Here is a 22,585-nt window from a genome sequence, read left to right on the forward strand (position 1 = left end):
ATGAGGTGAACACTTAGTAGAAAACAGGTTTCCAAAAAAGAATATGCTAATTACACAGTTGATCAGCCAGTAAACTAAGCTTTTACCTTTGTGATTTAAAATTTCTCTGTTACTGTGAACCTGTCCATTCAGAATATATTTCATCTCTTCTAAAATATCATTCATGATTTATCCCTCTCAGAACTGTAGAAGAATGATTTGATATTATTTATAACAACAAAAATAATAGCATCTAATACTGCTTAAGTCATTGCTACATACCAGGCCCTGTTTTAAAGGGCCTTTACTCCCATTATCTCCTGCACTTGTCATAAGGGAACTAGACTGGGAACTGGAAGCAAGTAGGTAGAGTCACTGTCTCACTGTGACTCCACACTTAGCACAGAATCTAGAGGAGGATTATTGTTATATGTATTTGTTGAGTAAATAAACTAATAGCTTTGTGAGATGTAGGCATATGATTATTGATATTTAACAAAATTTTTAATGTTAAAAATACCCTTCTAAAACAGAACATTCTGTTTCTAAAACAGAAATGCCATTCTAAAACATAGCCATGATCTATCCAGCCCAAGATTCTGTCTCTAAAATAGTTTTAAGGAAGTAGTTAAGTAAGGCCTCATTGTCTTCCACAGCATGACCTCAGAGCTTCAGTGACATGCCCAAATCTCTGATATCCCTAATGATATATAATTGACTACACACCATAAGCTAGGCACTAGCTACACACCATAAGCTAGGCACTGTGCTAGGTAAAACATCTCATTTAATCGTACTGATACTTTTATGGGATTAAAACCCCATTTCAGAGAGGAGGGAATGGAGGCCCAGAAATTTTAAATAACTTTTTAACATCACACAGCTGGAAGGAGTTGGAGCAGGTGTTCATATCCAAGCCTACCTGAATCCAGAGCCCTTACTTGTCCCTCTGCTCTGCAAAACTTCATGTTTTTTATGTGTTTAGTTTATACCACCTCTCTGAATAAAGCTCTCTTTCAGTTCTTAAATACTGTGTAACAAAGGATAGTTTTTGTTGCTGTGTAAGTATTTCGTCCAAGTTTCAGCAGGAAAAAAGAAAGCCTGGCTTTAATCTAGTAATAAAAATATGAGGAAATAGGATAATTTACGTACTTAACAAGCAGGCATCATAGCATTATATCCATCAGTACATTAATGTGTATCTCTAACAGATAAGGAATTTTTCTTTACTATAACAACAATATTGTCATCATAGTCAACAAAATTAAAAAGGTAATGCTTGGTCCATGTCCAGTTTTCCCCAGCTATCTCAGAAATATCATTTTGGAATTAATTTGTTTGAATCAAGGAAGATGAGCTATTTTTAATATGTAGTAGTCTCTAATAAAACCCCCTCAGTACTCTTTGCATTAATGGTTGCCGTATTACTCATCAGCAACTTCTTCGAGAGATGCAGCAGATGGCCAGTCGTCCCTTTGCCTCTGTAAATGTCGCCTTGGAAACAGATGAAGAGCCTCCTGATCTTATTGGGGGGAGTATAAAGGTGAGATTGTATTTCAAAAGTCCCTGTAACTTATCAAACCTCATGCTTCTCAGTGTGAGGAACCAGAGAGGGCAAGAGCCTCATTCTGTTACCTCTTACTTTGTCCTCTCTGTTTCTTCTTAGCAATAAGTCAGCACTGAAACTGTCAGCTATTGTCTTGCTTTCATTTTCCAATATTTGTTTCATGTTGTTAAGCAGTCTTATATTCAGGGAATTTTAAAATTTAAATAACTTGTCTGGTATTCTTTTAAGTTTCATGTGGCATAATACTTGAAAATTTGAAAATAACTGAATTGAACCATTGTCCTTTGTAAGTATTTAGGGGATTTTTTTAAATGGGGAAAAGTTATAACTGACTGTGAATTCTGTGGAAAATAAAGAATTCTAACACCTCCACCATTATGAAGAAAATAGTAAGACTTTCTTTTTTAACAAAATGATGAAATAGTTCAGATACCATTAGGAAACAATTATATGTCTATGGAGATATATATTATATACACAGACATGTCTATGGAGATATATATTATATACACAGACACATATATGTATGTATATGTGTGTGTGTATGTGCGCATGTATGTCCTAACATACTTACTGAAGCATTACTGACCTTACAGGAAGTATGTGAGATTTCCAGGGATTGTTTTCCTTTCCTCCTCCAGAAAAGAATAAACCATGAACCCAAACCACAACCATGCATGGTCTAAAGTGGTTCTAGATTGGTAAGATACCATGTCTCTCAGTTGAAGTAGATGTGGATCCTGACTGAGGAAAAATACACCCAATTCAGCCATTCAGGAGTCCCACAGATCAAGACCACAGAATCAGTGGTCACCAAGGACGAATGAGTAAGAATCAGCAGAAACAACAGAATTGACATCTAATGAATATGATATAGCTCTGTATGAAATGTTTAAAGAACTGAAAGATGGAATCATAAAGATGAGGAAGCCATAAGAGTCAAGAATGGCCAAGCAGACCTGAAAAAGAACCAAATGGAACTGTTAGAGAAATGGAAAATACAGTAGTTGAAATTTTTTAAAGACTCAGATTACATGTTAAACAGCACATCAGAGACAAGTGAGGAAAGAGCTTTTGAACTGGAGGATGACTCTGAAGAAATTACACAGAATGTAGAACAAAGAGATGAGAAGATGGAAAAATATGACAGATAATAAGAATATGGAGGATAGAATGAGAAGATCTAACATATATATTACAGTCCCAGAACAAATGAATGGAGGAGAGGCAGTTTTCAAAGAGCTGAGAATTTTCCAGAACTGATGGGAAATACAATTATTCAGACTCTTAACAAAATGTATTGTAAGCAAGAGTAAGGAAAGAAAGCAGAGGAAAGGTAGGAGAGAAAAGAAAACTACAGTTGGATTTATCCTAGTGAAACTGTGGAACTTCAAAGACAAAGAGAACATCTTAAAATTAGCCAGGACAGAAAAAGACCAGTACAATGTGGAAAAGTTGGAACCCTCGTGTACTGTTGGTGGGAATGAAAATGATGCAGCTACTGTGGGAAACAGTATTTCTCTTCCTCAGAAAAGCAAAAATAGAATTATGTACGATCTAATAATCCCATTTCTCAATATATACCCTGAAGAATTGAAGGCAGAGTTTTGACAATGTATTTGTACACCATGTGCATAGCAGCTTCATTCATAGTAGCTAAAAGCTGGAACCAACCCAGGTGTTCATTGACATAGGAATGGATAAACAGAATATGGTATATACATACAACGGAGCTTCACTCAGCCTTAAAAAGGAAAGAAACTCTGACCCATGTTACATATATGAACATAGATGAACCTTAAAGACATTATGCTAAGTGAAAGAAGTCAGTCACAAAAAGACAAACACTGTATGATTTCACTTATGAGAGCTACCTTGAGTAGTCAAATTCCTAGAAAATAGAATGATGGTTGCCAAGGTCTGGGGAGAGGAAGGAAGGGGGATTTGCAATTTGATGGGTATAAAATTTTAGTTTTCCAAAATGGAGTTTGGGAAATAGATGGTGGTGATGGTTGCACCATATAACACTACTAAAATGTATACCTAAATAATGGTTTAAGATAGGGACTTTCCTGGTGGTCCAGTGGCTAAGACTCTGTGTTCCCAATACAGTGGGCCTGGGTTCCATCCCTTGTCAGGGAACTATAGTAGTCCCTCATGCTGCAACTAAGAATGTGCTTGGTGCAACTAAGAGTTCAATTGGCACAACTAAAAGATCCCGTGTGTTGCAACAAAGACCAAAGATCTTGCTTGCTACAACTAAGACCTGATGCAGCCAAAGAAAGTGCTTTAAAAAAAAATGGTTAAGATAATGCTTTTTATGTTATGTGTATTTTCAGTTCAGTTTCTCAGTTGTGTCTGAGTCTTTGCAACGCCATGGACTGCAGCACACCAGGCTTCCCTGTCCATCACCAACTCCTGGAACTTGCCCAAACTCATGTCCATCGAGTCAGTGGTGCCATCCGACCATTTCATCCTCTGTCGAACCCTTCTCCTCCTGCCTTCAATCTTTCCCAGCATCAGGGTCTTTTCCAATGAGTCAATTCTTCACATCAGGTGGCCAAATTTTTGGAGCTTCAGCTTCAGCTTCAGCATCAGTCCTTCCAATGAATATTCAGGACTGATTTCCTTTAGGATTGACTGGTTTGATCTCCTTGCAGTCCAAACATCTAGAAAAACATCTATTTCTGTTTTATTGACTACACCAAAGCCTTTGACTGTGTGGATCACAACAAACTGTGGAAAGTACTTAAAGAGATGGGAATACCAGACCACCTGACCTGCCTCCTAAGAAATCTGAATGCAGGTCAAGAAGCAACAGTTAAAACTGGACATGGAACAACAGACTGGTTCCAAATCAGGAAAGGACTACATCAAGGCTCTATATTGTCACTCTGCTTATTTAACTTATATGCAGAGTAAATCATGCAAAATGCCAGGCTGGATGAAGCACAAGCTGGAATCAAGATTGCCAGGAGAAATATCAATAACCTCAGATATGCAGATGACACCACTCCTAATGGCAGAAAGTGAAGAACTAAAGAGCCTCTTGATGAAGGTGAAAGAGGAGAGTGAAAAAGTTGGCTTAAAACTCAGCATTCAGAAAACTAAGATCATGGCATCTGGTCCCATCACTTCATGGCAAATAGATAGGGGAAATGATAGAAACAGTGAGAGGCTTGATTTTTTGGGGGGCTCCAAAATCACTGCAGATGGTGACTGCAGCCATGAAATTTAAAGATGCTTGCTCCCTGGAAGAAAAGCTATGACCAACCTAGAAAGCATGTTAAAAAGCAGAGACATTACGTTGCCAACAAAGGCCCATCTAGTCAAAGCTATGGTTTTTCCAGTAGTCATGTATGGATGTGAGAGTTGAACTATAAAGAAAGCTGAGCGCTGAAGAATTGATCCTTTTGAACTGTGGTGTTGGAGAAGACTCTTGAGAGTCCCTTGGACTGCAAGGAGATCCAACTAGTCAATCCTAAAGGAAATCAGTTCTGAATATTCATTGGAAAGACTGATGGTGAAGCTGAAGCTCCAATACTTTGACCACATGATGCAAAGAACTGACTCATTTGAAGAGACCTTGATGAAGGGTTGAAGGCAGGAGGAGAAGGGGATGACAGAGGATGGGATGGTTGGATGACATCACCGACTCAATGGACTTGAGTTTGATGATGGCAGTAGGTGATAGACAGGGAAACCTGGTGTTTGCAGTCCCTGGGGTCACAGAGAGTTGGACACAACTGAGCAACTGAACTGAACTCTGCATATAAGTTAAATAAGCAGGGTGACAATATAGAGCCTGACACACTCCTTTCCTGATTTGGAACCAGTCTGTTGTTCCATGTCCAGTTCTAACTGTTGCTTCTTGACCTGCATACAGATTTCTCAGGAGGCAGGTAAGGTGGTCTGGTATTCCCGTCTCTAGGAATTTTCCACAGTTTGTTGTGATCCACACAGTCAAAGGCTTTGGTGTATTCAATAAAGCAGAAGTAGATGTTTTTCTGGAGCTCTGTTGCTTTTTTGTTGATCCAAAGGATATTGGCAATTTGACCTCTGATTCCTCTGCCCTTTCTAAATCCAGCTTGAACATCTGGAAGTTTACAGTTCACATACCATTGAAGCCTGGCTTGAAGAATTTTGAGCATTACTTTGCTAGCGTGTGAGATAAGTGCAATCTCACTCATCTTATGCCTTGGAGGCCAGACAGAATGAAAACCACAATCACAGAAAACTAATCTAACTGGTCACATGAACCACAGCCTTGTCTAACTCAGTGAAACTATGAGCCATGCCATGTATGGACCCCCAAGACAGACAGGTCATGGTGGAGAGTTCTGACAGAATGTGGTCCACTGGAGAAGGGAATGGCAAACCACTTCAGTATTCTTGCCTTGAGAACCCCATAAACACTATGAAAAGGCAAAAAGGTATGACACTGAAAGATGAACTCCCAGGTTGATAGGTGCCCAATATGCTACTGGAGAAGAGTGGAGAAATAACTCCAGAAAGATTGAAAAGACAGAGCCAAAGAGAGACACCCTCTTCCAACAACACGAGAAGAGTCTACACATGGACATCATCTGATAGTCGATACTGAAATCAGATTGATTATATTCTTTGCAGCCAAAGATGGAGAAGCTCTATTCAGCAAAACAAGACCAGGAGCTGACTGTGGCTCAGATCATGAACTCCTTGTTGCAAAATTCAGACTTAAATTGAAGAAAGTAGGGGAAACCACTAGACCATCCAGGCATAACCTAAATCAAATCCCTTATGACTATACAGTGGAAGTGACAAATAGATTCAAGGAATTAGATCTGATAGACAGAGTGCATGAAGAACTATGGATGGAGGTTTGTGACGTTGTATAGGAGGCAGTGATCAAGACCATCCCCAAGAAAAAGAAATGCAAAAAGACAAAAGGGTTGTCTGAGGCAGCCTTAAAAATAGCTGAGAAGAGAAGCTAAAGGCAAAGGAGAAAAAGAAAGATATACCCATTTGAATGCAGAGTTCCAAAGAATGGCAAGGAGAGATAAGAAAGCCTTCCTCAGAGATCAGTGCAAAATAGAGGAAAGCAATAGAATGGGAAAGACTAGAGATCTCGTCAAGAAAATTAGAGGTACCAAGGGAACATTTCATGCAAAGATGGGCTCGATAAAGGACAGAAATGGTATGGACATAACAGAAGCGGAAGATATTAAGAAGTGGCAAGAATACACAGAAGAACTATACAAAAAAGAGCTTCACTACCCAGATAATCATGATGGTGTGATCACTCATCTAGAGCCAGACATCCTGGAATGTGAAGTCAAGTGGGCCTTAGGAAGCATCACTACGAACAAAGCTAGTGGAGGTGATGGAATTCAGTTGAGCTATTTCAAATTCTAAAAGATGATACTGTGAAAGTGCTGCACTCAATATGCCAGCAAATTTGGAAAACTCAGCAGTCGCCACAGGACTGGAAACAATCAGTTTTCATTCCAATCTTAAAGAAAGGCAATGCCAAAGAATGTTCAAACTACCACACAATTGCACTCATCTCACACACTAGCAAAGTAATGTGTATTTTACCACATTAAAAAATAACTAAGGGGAAAAAGTTTACTACAAAGGAATGACAAAGTGACAGCTGACTTCCCAGATGCTACAAGTATTGAAAGAGAACTGCCAGCCTCAAATAGTGTACCCAGTACCTACCTTTCAAGAACAAGGATAAAATCAAGATGTCTTCAGACTGCAGGGAAAACTGAGTACTTGCCACCAACAAACCTGTATGAAAGAAGTATATAAAGGATGTGCTAGAAAGGGGGCCAATTACCCCAGGAGGGTGGAATAAGAAGCAGTAGTGAGTAAATCAGCTGATAAACCTCTGTAAATCTAAGAAAATATTGTCCTGATAAAATAGTGATCATTTGTGGGATTGAGAAGAATAGACGAGCCTTAGTAACATCCCATGTCACTCAGCAGCCTGCAGCACAGCCAGTAAAACACTGTCTCGAATTTCTTGTCAAGAGCCACACACTCACCTTCTGGCCGTTTGTGCTGTGTGTTCTTCATCGGCCTTCTTCATCTTCCAGCATCTTTTAATAATGGGCAGCTGTCTCAGACTCAGTCTTTGGGCCTCTCCTCACATCTTTTACATCTGCACCTTTGGTTATTGCCTTAGTCTGTTCAGGCTGTTAACAACAAAATATCAGAGACTGGGTAGCTTACAAACAATAGAAATTAATTTCTCACAGATCTGGAGCCTGGGAAATCCAAGATCAAGGTACTGGCAGATGAGTGTCTGATGAAGGCTTGCTTTCTGGTTCATAGAAGGCACCTTCTAGCTGTAATTTTTTTTTTTTTTGCCATACCACCCAACTTGCACAGAATGTTAGTTCCCCAACCAGGGATTGAACCTGGGCCCTCAGCAGTAAAATACAGAGTCCTAACCACTGAACCATCAGGGAATTCCCTCTAGCTGTAGTTTTACATGGTAGAAGGGGTGAGGGAGCTCTCAGGGTCTCTTTTCTAAGGGCACTAATCCCATTCGTCCTGATCATCTCCCAAAGGACCCATTTCCAAATATTAACATTAGGTGTTAAAATTTAACATGAATTTTGGGAGTACATGAATATTCAGACAATAGCAATCTTTTTATCCGTTGTGGATGTAAACACCCTGAGCTCACCACTCAAACTCTCCTGTGAGTGTCCAACTCATATATCAGGTTGCTGGCTCAGTATTCCCACTTGGATGTCTTAATAAGCATCTGAACAAACTTAACATGTTCAAAACAAGAGACTGTTCCCCACACCTGCTCCTCTGGCATAACTTCCCCAACTCAATATGTTCTAGTTGCTCAGTCCAAAATCATCCTTGACTTGTCCTTGCTCTCATCCTCACTGGACAGCCCATCTATCAGCAAGTCTTTTTTACTTTATCTTCAAAACTATGTCCTGACTCCTGTGCCACCACTTCCACCACTGTTAGCTATCACCTTGATCTAGGCCACTATCATCTCCCACCTGGGTCATAAGTGATTTCACTACTTCAGCCGTTTTACTCATCTAGTCATTTCTCTGTGCTCCAGTTTCTTCAACCAGTTTGAAGAAACTGATGGCATAATTTTGAAGATGGCCCCCAAGATTCCTCTCTCATGTTTGTTCAATCAAACACTACTTCAGATTCTGCTGTGAAGAGATTTTGCAGAAGTAATTAAAGTCTGAGGGTGGACTTCCCTGATTGCAGTGGATAAGAATCCCCTCCCAATGCAGGAACATGGGTTTGATGCCTGATGCAGGAAGATTCCACGTGCTGTGGAGCAACTAAGCCCATGAGCCACAATTACTGAAGCCTGCATGCTATAGGGCCTGAGAGCCACAGCTAAATTGTTTTTTTAAAAGTCTGAGGGTAGTTGACATTAATATATAGGGAACACTTTCTCTGACTGGTGGCAGAAGAGGAACCATGAGAAGTACTTGAGCACTGTCACTGGTTTCATGCTGGAGAGACCTTATGAAGAGGAATATGAGTGGCCTCCAAAAGAAGAATGGCCCTTGGCTAACTGCTAGCCAGGAAATGGGGACTTCACACCTAGAGCCTGGAGGAGCTAGATTCTGCCAGCAACTTGAATGAGTCTTGAAGCTGGTTCTTCCCCAGGGCCTCCTGGTAGGAGTGGAACCCAGCTGATAACTTGAGTTCCACCTTCTGAAGATAAGATCTGAGACCCTCAGAACCTTTGTGAGATAGACTTGAGAATTCTTCCTGAACTGAGTGGGGGCTTCCCTGATAGCTCAGTTGGTAAAGAATCCGCCTGCAATGCAGGAGACCCCGGTTCGATTCCTGGGTCTTGAAGATCTGCTGGAGAAGGGATAGGTTACCCACTCCAATATTCTGACCTGGAGAATTCCATGGACTGTATAGTTCATGGGGTCACAGTCAGACACGACTGAGTGACTTTTACTTTCCAGAACTGATAGAAGACATAAACAGGACCTATACCCCTAAGCAGAGAACCCTACAGAGCTCTCACCTGGACTTCTGACCTAAAAAACTGAGATAATAAATAGGTGCTGTTTTAAGCTCCAGAGTTTGTGATTTGTTTGATGTTTCATAACAATAGAAACTAACGAAGGGGTGTCTTTAGAAATCACATGGAGTAAGAAGGTGTTTCTTAGGGAACACCATTTTAGGTCATTCTTTGTTTTCTTCCACCAGACTGTTCCCAAGCCCATTGCCCTGGAGCCGTGTTTTGGCAACAAAGCTGCTGTCCTCTCTGTGTTTGTGAGGCTCCCTCGAGGCCTCGGTGGAATCCCTCCTCCTGGGCAGTCCGGTGAGTAGATGACAATTATTGACAAATGAGGGTTATGTGTTAGATGTGTGAAGACTCCTTCATGTTCATAGGGAACTTGGTTATAAAAGTGATATTGCATTCAGGCAGACCTAGGAAACATTGCAGGTTTGGTTCCAGAAAACTGCAGTAAAGCAAGTATCACAAGGAAGTGAGTCACACGAATTTTTGTTTTCCCAGTATACATCTGTTATGTCTGTATTATACTGTAGTCTGTTGAGATGCAACAGCATTATGTCTAAAAAGACACGGTTCCTCATTCATTTAATTTAAAAATATTACTAAAAAATACTATTATCTGACAATGCAAGGTTGCCATAAACCTTCAATTTTTTAAAAAAACAACAACACAGTTATCTGTGAGCACAATAAAATGAGGTATACCTGTAGTGCCTGCCTCGTGTCATTGTGAGGATTTGGAAAGATGATCCCATTGCCCCTGTATTCCTTAACCCCTCTTTCTAAGGTCACCATTCCTTCCTGGAAAATATCTGGATCTCCTCACTTCATCAGCCTCCTTAGCCTGCTTCCAGCCAAACCTTCCTTTGCCACCAATGCGTCCTCCCCACCGGCTGTGTTGTTCCTTTACTTTCTCTTTCATTGCTGTCCCTTAACTGAGGCTTTCTCCCTCTGTGCTCCACACACTCTTCCTCAGTCGTCTTACTTCATGGCTTCCAGCTGGCTCCTTCAAGCTAGTGGTTCTCAAATTGGTATTTCTAGCATTACTGTAGCACCTATTTTCACTGTTCTGTTTCCTTCCCAGCCCTTATCATCAATTTAGTTGCAGTGAATGTATAACTCTTATTTTTATTCTTCTTTTTTCATGTAACTATCTTAAACATTTTTATAACTTAGTATATATAATATCTTACCCGTTTTTTACAGATGCTCTATCAAATACATGAATCATAATTTAGATAAACATTCTTTAACTGTTGAACACAAAGGAAATGTGGAATACAGTTTGGGAAGTATCTTGATTAATTATGGAGTACTTTGAAGGGATGCCTCAAGTAATAGAAATGGTTTAGTTAGCTTTCAGTTGCAGTGATCCTGCAGGCCTCAGGTCTGGGTCTGTGGTGTTCTCATGAGGGAGGACATTAGACATGGCCAGGTCAGGGTTTATTGTCTTCATGTCATAAGTGAATGGCTTGATTTGCCCTCATCTAGGGATTTCTGTTGGAGAAGGCAATGGCACCCCACTCCAGTACTCTTGCCTGGAAAATCCCATGGACGGAGGAGCCTGGAAGGCTGCAGTCCATGGGGTCGCTGAGGGTCAGACACGACTGAGCGACTTCACTTTCACTTTTCACTTTCATGCATTGGAGAAGGAAATGGCAACCTACTCCAGTGTTCTCACCTGGAGAATCCCAGGGACGGGGGACCCTGGTGGGCTGCCGTCTCTAGGGTCGCACAGAGTCAGACACAACTGAAGTGACTTAGCAGCGGCAGCAGCAGCAGGGATTTCTGTGAGTTGAGCCCCTAACTTGGCCTTGTCCATGTCAAGGGCAGAAGGGCCCGTTGACGTGATGCTCTGGAGCAGTGTCTTCTGTCAGTGCCCAGCTAAGCAGACACTGACTGGTGCTCCCCGAAGGCAAGGTGCTGGGGGTGCAGGGGTGACAGACGTGCGGCACTGTGGCCTTCCCTGCTCCAAACTTTGCCTGATGTGTCCCAATCTGATGAAGACCTGCTGCTCCCTGCTTGAGACCTACCAGTAGGATGGAGCCATCTCTGCCACCCCCTTCTCTATTTCCCCATTTTATTTATTTATTTTTATTAAAGTATAGTTGATTTACAAGATTATATTAGCCTTTCAGGTGTGATCCAATATTTTTAATAGACTGTACTACATTTAAAGTTATTACAAAATAATGGCTAGTCTCCTTTCCAGTCTCTACACCTTAAGGTTCCTTGTGCCAAACCCAAGGCTTTTTTTCTCTTTCAGTGTGAGTTTATATTCCCCAATATTAAGTAACCTCTACCTTCTGTCTTTCCCAGGTTCATATCTCTAATTCTGTTCTCTTCACCAAGCTTCATACTCAGTTATTAGATTGCCTACATGACCTGTCCACTTGTGCTTCAGTTCAGTTCAGTCGCTCAGTCGTGTCTGACTCTTTGCGACCCCACGAATTGCAGCATGCCAGGCCTCCCTGTCTATCACCAACTCCTGGAGTTTACCCAAACTCATGTCCATCAAGTTGGTGATGCCATCCAGCCATCTCATCCTCTGTCATCCCCTTCTCCTCCTGTCCCCAATCCCTCCCAGCATCAGGGTCTTTTCCAATAAGTCAACTCTTCGCATGAGGTGGCCAAAGTATTGGAGTTTCAGCTTCAGCATCAGTCCTTCCAATGAACACCCAGGACTGATCTCCTTTAGGATGGACTGGTTGGATCTCCTTGCAGTCGAAGGGACTCTCAAGAGTCTTCTCCAACACCACAGTTCAAAAGCATCAGTTCTTCAGCACTCAGCTTTCTTCACAGTCCAACTCTGACATCCATACATGACCACTGGAAAAACCGTAGCCTTGACTAGATGGACCTTTGTTGGCAAAGTAATGTCTCTGCTTTTGAATATGCTGTCTAGGTTGGTCATAACTTTCCTCCCAAGGAGTAACGTCTTTTAATTTCATGGCTGCAATCACCATCTGCAGTGATTTTGGAGCCCCCCAAAATAAAGTCTGACACTGTTTCCAGTGTTTCCCCATCTATTTGCCATAAAGTGATGGGACCAGATGCCATGATCTTAGTTTTATGAATGTTGAGCTTTAAGCCAACTTTTTCACTCTCCTCTTTCAGTTTCATCAAGAGGCTTTTGAGTTCCTCTTCACTTTCTGCCATAAGGGTGGTGGTCATCTGCATATGAAGTTATTGATATTTCTCCCAGCAATCTTGATTCCAGCTTGTGCTTCCTCCAGCCCAGCGTTTCTCATGATGTACTCTGCATAGAAGTTAAATAAGCAGGGTGACAATACACAGCCTTGATGTACTCCTTTTCCTGTTTGGAACCAGTCTGTTGTTCCATGTCCAGTTCTAACTGTTGCTTCCTGACTTGCATATAGGTTTCTTAAGAGGCAGGTCAGGTGGTCTGGTATTCCCATCTCTTGAAGAATTTTCCACAGTTTATTGTGATCCACACAGTCAAAGGCTTTGGCATAGTCAGTAAAGCAGAAATAGATGTTTTTCTGGAACTCTCTTGCTTTTTTCAGGTTTATCAAATCTAAAATGTCCAGAATGGAGCTTACGTCTTTCCAACCAGTTTGGTCATTTGATCTCCATCTCAATAAAGGAATTCACTTTACTGAGGAATTTAGCCAGTTGCTCAAGTTAGAAACTGAAGCTAAAGAGTCATCCTAGGCAGTCCTCACCTCTCTATGTATAATTCATGGTCAAATTCTGCTAGTCCTGCACCTGGAGTCTCACTCTTCCACTTGGTTTCATTTACTCTGCCACATCTCCAATCTAGTCTCAGCTGCCATCTCTCTCCTGTAGTCAGCTGCTTCTACCCTTGACCTCTAAAATCACAGCCCCGCCCCCCGACCCCCACATCCAAGCCATTCTTCTGTAGCTAAAACCATTCTTTCAATAAATAAAGAATGGTTATATGTTCCTGTGCTATACAGCCTATCCTTGTTGCTTCTGTTTGATACATAGTAGTTTGTATCTCTTAATCCTATACCCCTGTCTTGCCCCTGCCTTCCCTCTCACCACTCGTGACCAGCACTTTGTTCTCTATATCTGTGAGTCTGTTTCATTATATATGTATTTATTTGTTCTCTTAGATTCCACATATAAGTAAAAACCTGGAGTATTTCTCTTTCTTTGTCTGACTTCACTAGGTGTAATAATCTCTAGGTTTTTTCATATTATTGCAAATGGCAGAATGTCATTCCATTTTATAATTGAGTGGTATTCCATTGTGTTTGTGTGTGTGGGGGTGGGTGTGTATACGCACACCACACCTTCATATCCATTCATCTATGTATGGATACTTAGGCTGCTTCCGTATCTTGGCTGTTATGAATAATGCTGTGACCATTGTGTGAACATTCAGGTGCATGTATCTTTTTGAATTAGTATTTTTGTTTTGTTTGGATGTATACTCAGGAATGGAATTACTGGATCATATGGTAGTTCTACTTTTAGTTTTTTGAGGAAATTCGATACTGTTTTCCACAGAGGCTTCACCAGTTTACATTCCCACCAACAGTATACAGGGGCTCCTTTTTCTCCAAATCTTCACTGACATTTGTTATTTGTGGTCTTTCTGTTGGAGCCATTCTGACAGATGGGAGATGATACCGCATCGTGGTTTTGATTTGCATTTTCCTTGTGATTAGTGATGTTGAGCAACTTTTCATGTGCCTGTCGGCCATCTCTATGCTGCTTGTTATCTTCTTTGGAAAATGTTCAGGTCTTCTATTTTTTTAATTGGGTTGTTTGGTTTTTTGTTGAATTTATGAGCTGTTTGTATATTTTAGATATTAACCCCTTATTGGTCATATGATTTTCAAATATTTTCTCCCATTTAGTAGGTTGTCTTCATTTTCTCAGGGTTTCAAGGAAAGTTAAAAAAAAAATTAAAGTTTAATTAGGTCACATTTATTTATGTTTGCTTTTATTTCTTTTGCCTTATTGACAGATCCAAAGAAATAGTGCTACAATTTATATAGAGTGTTCTACCTATGTTCTCATCTGGGGTCTTTATGGTTTCAGGTTTTACATTTGGGTCTTTATATATGTGGTGTGAGGAGATGTTCTGATCTCATTCTTTTATGTGTAGCTGTCTAGTTTTGCCAGAACCACTTACTTATAGAACAGATTTTTCTCCATATATTTTTCTCCGTATATTCTTGCCTTCTTTTTCATAGATTAATTGACCATAAGTGCATGAATTTATTCTGTTTTTTATTCTCTCATGGCTCTCTACTCTGTTCCACTGATCTGCGTGTCTGTTTTTCTGGGGAAACCATGCTGTTTTGATTACTCTAGCTTTTTAGTGTAGTCTGAAGTCAGGGAGCATGATATCTCAAGCTTCATTCTTTTTTTCTTTTTTATGAGATTGCATTGGCAATTCAGGGTCTTGTGGTTCCATATAAATTTTAGGATTATTTGTTTTAGTTCTGTGGGAAATGTCATGGTTATTTTGATAGGGGCTGGCTTAACTCTGTAGATTGCTTTAGATAATATGGACATTTTAATAGTATTCTTCTAGTTCAAGAACATGGGGTGTCTTTTCATTTCTTTGTATTATTTTCAGATTCCTTTGTAAATGTTTTATAGTTACCAGATTAAAAGTCTTTGGTTAAGTTTATTCTTAGGAATTTTATTTTGTTTGATGTGATTTTAAACGAGATTATTTTCTTGCTAGTTCAATTATTAGTGTATAGAAAAGCAATAGATTTCTGTGTATTAATCTTGTATTCTACAACTTCACTGAATTCATTTATTCTAATAGTTTTTTGGTGGAGACTTTAGGTTTTTCTGTATATAGTATCTTATGTGCAGATAACAGTTTTCTTCCCTTCCACTCTGGGTGTCTTTTCTTTTCTGATGACTGTGACGAGGATTTACCCCTACTTTAAACAGTGCCCTTCTCTGGACTCCCAAAGCCCCTGGCTCTGTCTTTGCTATAACAGTGGTCACTGGTGTGGATTCCCCACTGCATGCCAGGTACTAAACCTGGCACTTAAAAGCTGCTCAGCAGGTGGAGTAAGAAACTCCTCTAGCATGGCTCCTGGAGGCCTCAACAGGGCTATGAGCCTGTCTGGCCTTTTCACAAACATAGGAACCCAACTTCCCCAGGATTGTGCCTTCCCTAGTGAACATCGAGTTAATCAATTACCAATACAGAAGGGAGAATGGACTCACCAGTCCCCAAAGCAAAAGCGGTAATGGAGGTGAAAAGCCAGCTACCATTCTACAACTTGCCATTAGTTCACTCACTGACTCCTCACACAAGCCTGTGCTGTTCCCCATTTACAAATGAGGAAACTGAGGCACTGGGAGGTTAAAGAACCTTGCTTATTCCAAAGTCTGGCCCCAGAGTCTGTCCTAACTCTTATTGTGGTATAGATATCAAAATAATAATAGTTCTAGCTGGGCAACGTGGGATGAATCTGAATTTCATCATAAATAGTACAGCTTTTTTTGGAGAAAACGACAGGTGAAACTTGAAAGCATGTCTGTAGTCTTACTTAAATGCTCCACCACCAGGCAGAGCACTTTGGTTGGTTGATCTGCTGGAAAGTAAGGTACTGCTTTTATGTAAAAAGGGGAGAGGAGGAAAATATGTATGTGTACAAATAAACCCTGAAAGAACATATACAAACTAACAAAAGCAGTTACTCTGATGGGAGGGGGGAATATAGAGGGAGATACAGGTTAAAAGTAAGGTTTTTCCCGTGTATATACTTTATTTATTGCGCCATGGGAATGTAAAAAGAAAGTTTTTCAATTATTTTCTAAATAAAAGCAAGTTGTTCCTGTGTTCCTTCTTTGGGTTCTCCCAAGGGCTCGCAGTGGCCAGTGCCCTGGTGGACATTTCTCAGCAGATGCCAGTCGTCTACAAAGAGAAGTCAGGAGCAGTGAGAAACCGAAAACAGCAGCCCCCTGCGCAGCCTGGGACCTGCATTTGATGCTGGGGCCGGGACTCCCTGTGAGCAAGGAGTGGCATGCCAGAGCCGTCTGCCAGGAGGGAGCAGGCAGGGAGAAGATGCTATGCGGGGCTGAAGACTGGAAACCCTCGAATCATCCACCTCCTCTGCATGTTCACAAGCTTTCTTTGACAGTTTCTCCCATCTGTACTCCAGCATCTAACCTTTTACTTTCGTATAGGAAATAATTGATTTCGTTACAGGTCCGGGGTGATCCAGTTGTTGCTGGAGGAGGCCGGTGTAGAGCGAGTGAGAGAGCTAGGAATGACACTCAGGTTCACTTGTGGAAAACTGTCCTTGGGACTGTCTCAACTGTGCAAAAAACAAAGATGTAGTGTTTACAAGTAGACATTTATCATCAGTCATTCTTGAATGTGGTCTTTTAAAAACTAGTCAGATGAATTAACTTTTCATCTGAAGCCTGCTATCTTTTTTAAAAGATGTGCTATTTATTCTTGCACGATTTAGGCAAATATCTCTCTTCCAGGGAGTAACTTTTTTTCTAGTTGAGAATTAATAATGGTCCATCTCTTGAATCATAAGATAGAAGGGGGCTATTTTAAATGTCAAGGTCAGCAGTGTTACTTGGAATGTAAACTGATGTAATATGTAGTTTTCTGTAGCAACGTGATTAATTTAGTCTTAATCCATTTGAGGTTCTCTCTCTCTCTCCCTCCCTATCCTTCTCTTTCCTCTTTACCTCTCTCTGTCTCTCTGTCTCTGCCACTCACGCTCTCTCTCTCTCACACACACACACTAAGTGCCTAGACTTTAAATAGATCTAGCAATTGGAAAGTTAGTAAGGATAAGTTTTTACATAATTGCATTCCTACATTCTTAGAAAACTTAAACAGCTATCATTGGCAATCTGGTCTTTTATAAAATCTAATTTGCAGCCAGGAAGGTTTTCTCACCCCAAGAAACATTTAATGTAGCAGGGATTGAGAGGAAAGCAGAAAGGAAGGACCTAACTGTGAATGCTCCTGTTTTTCAAAAAGGACACTAGGCATGTTCCCATGTGCCTCCCTGCCCCAGACTTGGCCTAATGTTTGCTTCAGCCCCTCTGGCCACTCCTGCCCAGGCACTGCAGAGAGAGGGGCTTGCTCATGTTACGTGTCTCCCTTGAGCTGAAAAGAGCATGACAGCACTTGGGACCCCTTGATCAAAGAACAGCATTTGTTTCTGTAGCCTGTGTAAGGTGGTGGGTCATTCTTCATTCCCAGGCTGCAGGTGGAGTGCCAGGAGAGGCTCGGTCTCCTGTTGTCAGGCAGAACCTGCCCAAAGCCTGGAGAGCAGCCTGGAGCTGTTGGGCCTCTTTCCCCCAGGAGGGACCCAGGCCTCCCATGCTCCCTCCTAGATTCAAGGGGTGGCTGTGGGGAGGGCAGTGAGTGCTGATAAGGATGAAAAGCATGAGAAAAATGGACAAGGAGAGAAAACCATGCCAAATGAAGTGACCAAATTGAAGTCGTGACCAAATTGAAGTGGGGTAGAGCAGTCCCTGCTCGTCTCCCCAGGCCACTGCCGGGATGTCGTGTTGTCCTGTCCGTGGTGCTCTGTATTCTGGCATTATGCAGCAGCCTCCCAGGACCTCTCTTCTGCTTCAAAACCCAGGAGTTCTCTAGCATTACCCTGGGGGGAAGGGGGGGTAATGTGCAGTGTGCAGAGGCTCAGGAAGGGTAGACCTTTAGACAACAATGCTCAAGTTTGTGAATTTGGAGAAATTAATACTCAAAAGAGCAAAACTGTGGCATTTCACCTTTATGTGGAGTACCTAGAGAGAGGGAGTATTATCTCTTCCCCAACACTAACCCCTCCCATGAAGAATTGCCTGGAAAGATGTTTTCGAGGATGTCAAACCATAAAACACTGTCTGATGCACAAAACACCTCTACTTTGAGACTTGCCTCTCAAAATGCTGCTTTTTCACATCATTGTTAAAGAGCAGACGGTTCTAGAGAAGATCCCTCCTCTTAGAAGCTCCCTACATCTCTGCTCCAGATCACGGTATCCCCAGAGAGCCTGCCATGGACTGGCCCTTCACCCTGTAATTACCACGAGGCCATTGGAGAGGACCCTCCCACAAAGGAAGTCCTTGTTTGTTCAAAGGACTAGTGTTTGCTTGGCAAAGAAGCCTCCTCCCCATGGTAGTTCCATGCCTTGAAATAATAAGCACCGTGTCCCATAGCCACCTGGTTTTCTTTTTTTCTAAAAGATAATGTTTATTTTTTAAAAGGACGGAAGGAGCAAGTGAAGTTTAATTCTGCTCCGACAGTAGAGAAACAGCTGAATCCAGCTGCTTCTCCTTTGCAGCCAGTAGCAAACAGCTTTCTGCAGGCTCGGGCCAGAAGAAGGGGGTGGCAGGAGAAAGAGGCGCTCAGCTTAGAGCCAGTTACTGAGAGGAAGTCATCTGGAACTTCAGAGCCTGTATGTAAATTAAAATAATTATGAAAACATAGATATTGCACTTGTACATAACTATACAATAGTGTCCGAATGTTTGGACAGAGTGTACATAAAACAAAAATATCTTTATGTATTTTTATTAAACATAACGGTGTCCAAGTTTGACCTAATGTGTTTTTGTGCCATATAATGGATATCCAGGCTCAGAGAAGTCCTCGTACAGTGATGATAAAGCCGAGACAGGCATCCCCGTTGTGCCCATGTGTTCAAATGCATCTGGGGCCAGTTGGATAACTTTTAAAGCAGGACTCGTCTGTCAGTGCACGTATGAAAGTGTGGGCAGCGTGTGAAGAGGCTCGCTGGCAGCTGCAGTGTCTTTGTCACTGTCATCAGTTCTGACGTGCATTGTAAATCTTCCTGTCGGCCTCTTGGTGCTGTGGGTAGCCGGGAGTAGACCAGTCTCGTCCTGAGAAACGTTTCTCTTAGACTTAAGATACAAAGACTACACCGTAGATCTAGTCAGATTTTCCAAAAGGGGGTTTTTCAGGCTGCATTTTGTTGTGATTTTGTGTAAATTTTTGATGACCATTTCCTAGGACCATAGTTAACTATACTGCAAACCGGGGGTGGGAGTGGGCAGCTGCTTTGTTGATAATTAGCTCCTCCTGTTTCCCCATGGAGACCCTCACCCTTGCCTCCTGCCCTCTTCCCATACTGTTTGGGGAGAAGTCTTTGTTTCCTGTGAGGATCACCTCTAAATGTGGGAGGAGGTGTGGAGAGAAAGCAACCATATGCTGCCTGAACTAACCTGGAAGAAAAGCAGCCCTGGACAGAGACTGTCAGCATAGGGAAAATACTGGAATATCAGTGGTAAGGCCTGAGGTAACAAGATTGGAGATGCACCAGGAAGTCTGAGGCAAATGGAAAGACCAAAGCGGTATTTTAGAAAAAGACACTTTACCTTTCAGTGCAAATCTTGCTCCTTCAACTTAGTAGAGTGTATTTAGAGATGGGGTGGGAATGATTCAACTATTCACTAAGTACTTCACTGACAACCTAAGCTAACACTGGGGCAGTGACAGATGGAAAAGCAGCTCTTGAGAATTACAGCAGAATCCAGCTCCTCAAACCTGTCATCCCAGGAGACCTTTCCTTGCAGTGGTTTCTGTGAGAATTGGCCCCCTGAGGACAGACCCAGGAAGGCGGAGGGTCTAGCCTTGGACCGTGCACCGGCTCTCAGCCTGAAATGTTTACTCAGTTTACCAAATGGCTCAAACCATAAAAATCACCGTGATGGTTTGTAGATAGCCAAGCCCACCAAGGGATGTTTCCCCTGAGTTGTCCAAATTCATGAACACCCTTCACCTGCAGGGAGGTGATCTGTTGGAGAGGAGAGGAAAACTGGCGCCTTCTCTTTTAAAGGCAATAATGGAATTGACTTTCAATAACTGAATTTGTGCACAAAACATTCTAAACACTAGTGAAGCCTGTTTTGTTGAACTAATTCTGGCTCTGGAAATGTTTTATAGTTATTTACAGTTTTGTTTGGGGAGTTTTTGGTTTGGATTCAAGCTTAGTTTGTTAATATGTATAATTTAGCATATATTGCACTCATGTAAATATGGAGTAAGTATTGTAAACTATTTCATTGCTGGGGATTGTGGGTGTTATACATACATTTAGGACTGCAATTTTTTGGTATTTTTTGTATTGTAAAATAACAGCTAATTTAAGCAGGAACAAGAGAACTAAGGGAGGTCTGTGCATTTTAAAAATAAATGTGAAGAACTTGTATATAAACAGAAGTAAATACTATAATATGAACTTCCTTCTGCAATAAAAGTAGATCTGATAAAAATGTGGGTTTTGTTCTGAGTGTTTGTGTTTTGTTTCACTTATTTTTACAATTTGGTCAACAGAACCTTAAGAAAAGGGAGAAAAATGTTTTTAAAAGTTTACCAGTTTTCAGACTGCCTCAGAGGAAGCATTTGGCAATCTGACAGAGGTGTAAATCAGCAGGTGGGCACCTCAGACACCTCTGGGCAAAACTGGGCCATGAGGTGTGGGAGGAATCCTGAGCAGTTTGTGAGCAGATTTCCCTATGTCCCCATCATGGCCCTCTTTGCCCTTAACACCCCAGTGCTGGAGACAGAGACTGGTATGCAGGACAGCTCTGCTTGGGCACCATCACACCTATGCCAGAGCCTTACCGGCTGCCCTTGTTCATTCAGCTTCTTGTCCTCTCGTATGTGTGCTTAGTCACTCTGTTGTGTCCGACTCTGTGACCCCATGGACTGCAGCCCACCAGGCTTCTCAGTCCATGGGGATTCTCCAGGTAAAAATTCAGGAGTGGGTTGCCATGCCCTCCTCCAGGGGATCTTCCCAACCCAGGGATCGAACCCAGGTCTCCTACATTGCAGGCAGATTCTTTACCAACTGAGCCACCAGGGAAGCCCTGTCCTCTCGGGCTCCTGCTAAATCTCAAGCAGATAGATTTAGTCCTCCACAGCCACAACATTGTCATTGATCTTGAATTTTGATGAAGGTACATATCCATTCACAAACTTGTCTGTACGCCTTCTGTACCTCCAGCCCCACTTTATGCATCTCCTGACCTCAGAAGAGATTCAGAACAGTCCATTTCAGTGCCGTGATGCTGAGTTCAAAAGGTCTAGAAGTACCTGTGACTGATTCATGTTGATATATGGCAGAAACCAGGACAATATTATGAAGTAGTTATCCTCCAATGAAAAGAAAAAATCAAACTAAGAGTTGGATTTTTTCATCAGGATTGCGGTTCACCCTTAAATATGTCATGTACATATACAATTATTTGTGCAGAATGTCTGAGAATTTGAGATTTTGTGTAAAATCTGTGCTGTCATATGTTCTGTTTTGTTTTTTTAACTGAAGGGACTGAAAAGCTCTTCATACTTAGTGCAAATAAATCACACTTTTGCATATTAAAAGGGAAAAGGTCTAGAAGGACAAAATCGGCATGAAGTAAATAAGAGTCTAGAAGAAGCACAAGGAAATGCTATGTTCATACAGGGGAGGGTGGGTGAGGCAGCAGGTCCAGGCCAGGAGACTGGAGGAGGCCTGCCGACCAGAGCTTGGGCCTGAGCCAGGGTGGGAAACAGCTGAACTACAGCCCACTGACAAGTTAAGGAGGACCCTGATACTGTCCTGGGGCAGGTTGCGGGAGCCACCAGCTGTTTCTGACTGGCTTAAGACCTGTGATGTAGTGAGAATGTGGTAGTTGGCCGCAGCATCAACAGCATCTCTGTCTTCTTACAGTTAAGTCAGGGCCATGAACTGGGCTTTAGCCAAGAAATCTTGGAAAAAGTTCCAAACTTGGCGCAAAACCATGGTCACCTGTTAAAGACATTGGAGGTAAAGAAAGGCCCACGTCACCACTTCGAGGCAAGCCGCCACACTAGCAAGAGCTGTGTGCTGTGTGTGTTGGTGGTTTTCATGTTTTTAAGGTCAGGCTAGTGGTTTCCTGGGGGCTCGGTGGTCCAGAAGAGACAACAGGTTCAATCCCTGGTCTGGAAGACCTGAGAAGGAAATGGCAGCCCACTCTAGTATTCTTGCCTGGAAAATTCCATGGACAGAGGAGCCTGGTGGGCTACAGTCCTTGGA

The 22,585-nt window shown here is 41.8% G+C and overlaps 1 protein-coding gene across 2 annotated transcripts in view; it reads left to right on the forward strand.

Annotated features, from left to right (window-relative positions):
• Window positions 1–20,801, forward strand: part of ATRN (attractin) — a 189,365-nt gene extending 168,564 nt beyond the window's left edge. For both annotated transcript variants that reach the window (XR_015139359.1, XM_086333323.1), the window contains 3 exons: window positions 1,415–1,522; window positions 9,755–9,869; window positions 16,398–20,801. Coding sequence is in view for 1 of the 2 variants with exons in the window: in XM_086333323.1 (XP_086189449.1) it covers window positions 1,415–1,522; window positions 9,755–9,869; window positions 16,398–16,522 (348 nt within the window). In the remaining variant the exon portion in view is untranslated. The remainder of the gene's footprint in view (window positions 1–1,414; window positions 1,523–9,754; window positions 9,870–16,397) is intronic.
• Window positions 20,802–22,585: the final 1,784 nt, after the last annotated feature.

This window comes from Bos grunniens, chromosome 13, assembly GCF_055505025.1.
Source record: "Bos grunniens cultivar Pamir isolate PY7600 chromosome 13, Bosgru_T2T1.0, whole genome shotgun sequence".
Taxonomy (NCBI): domain Eukaryota; kingdom Metazoa; phylum Chordata; class Mammalia; order Artiodactyla; family Bovidae; genus Bos; species Bos grunniens.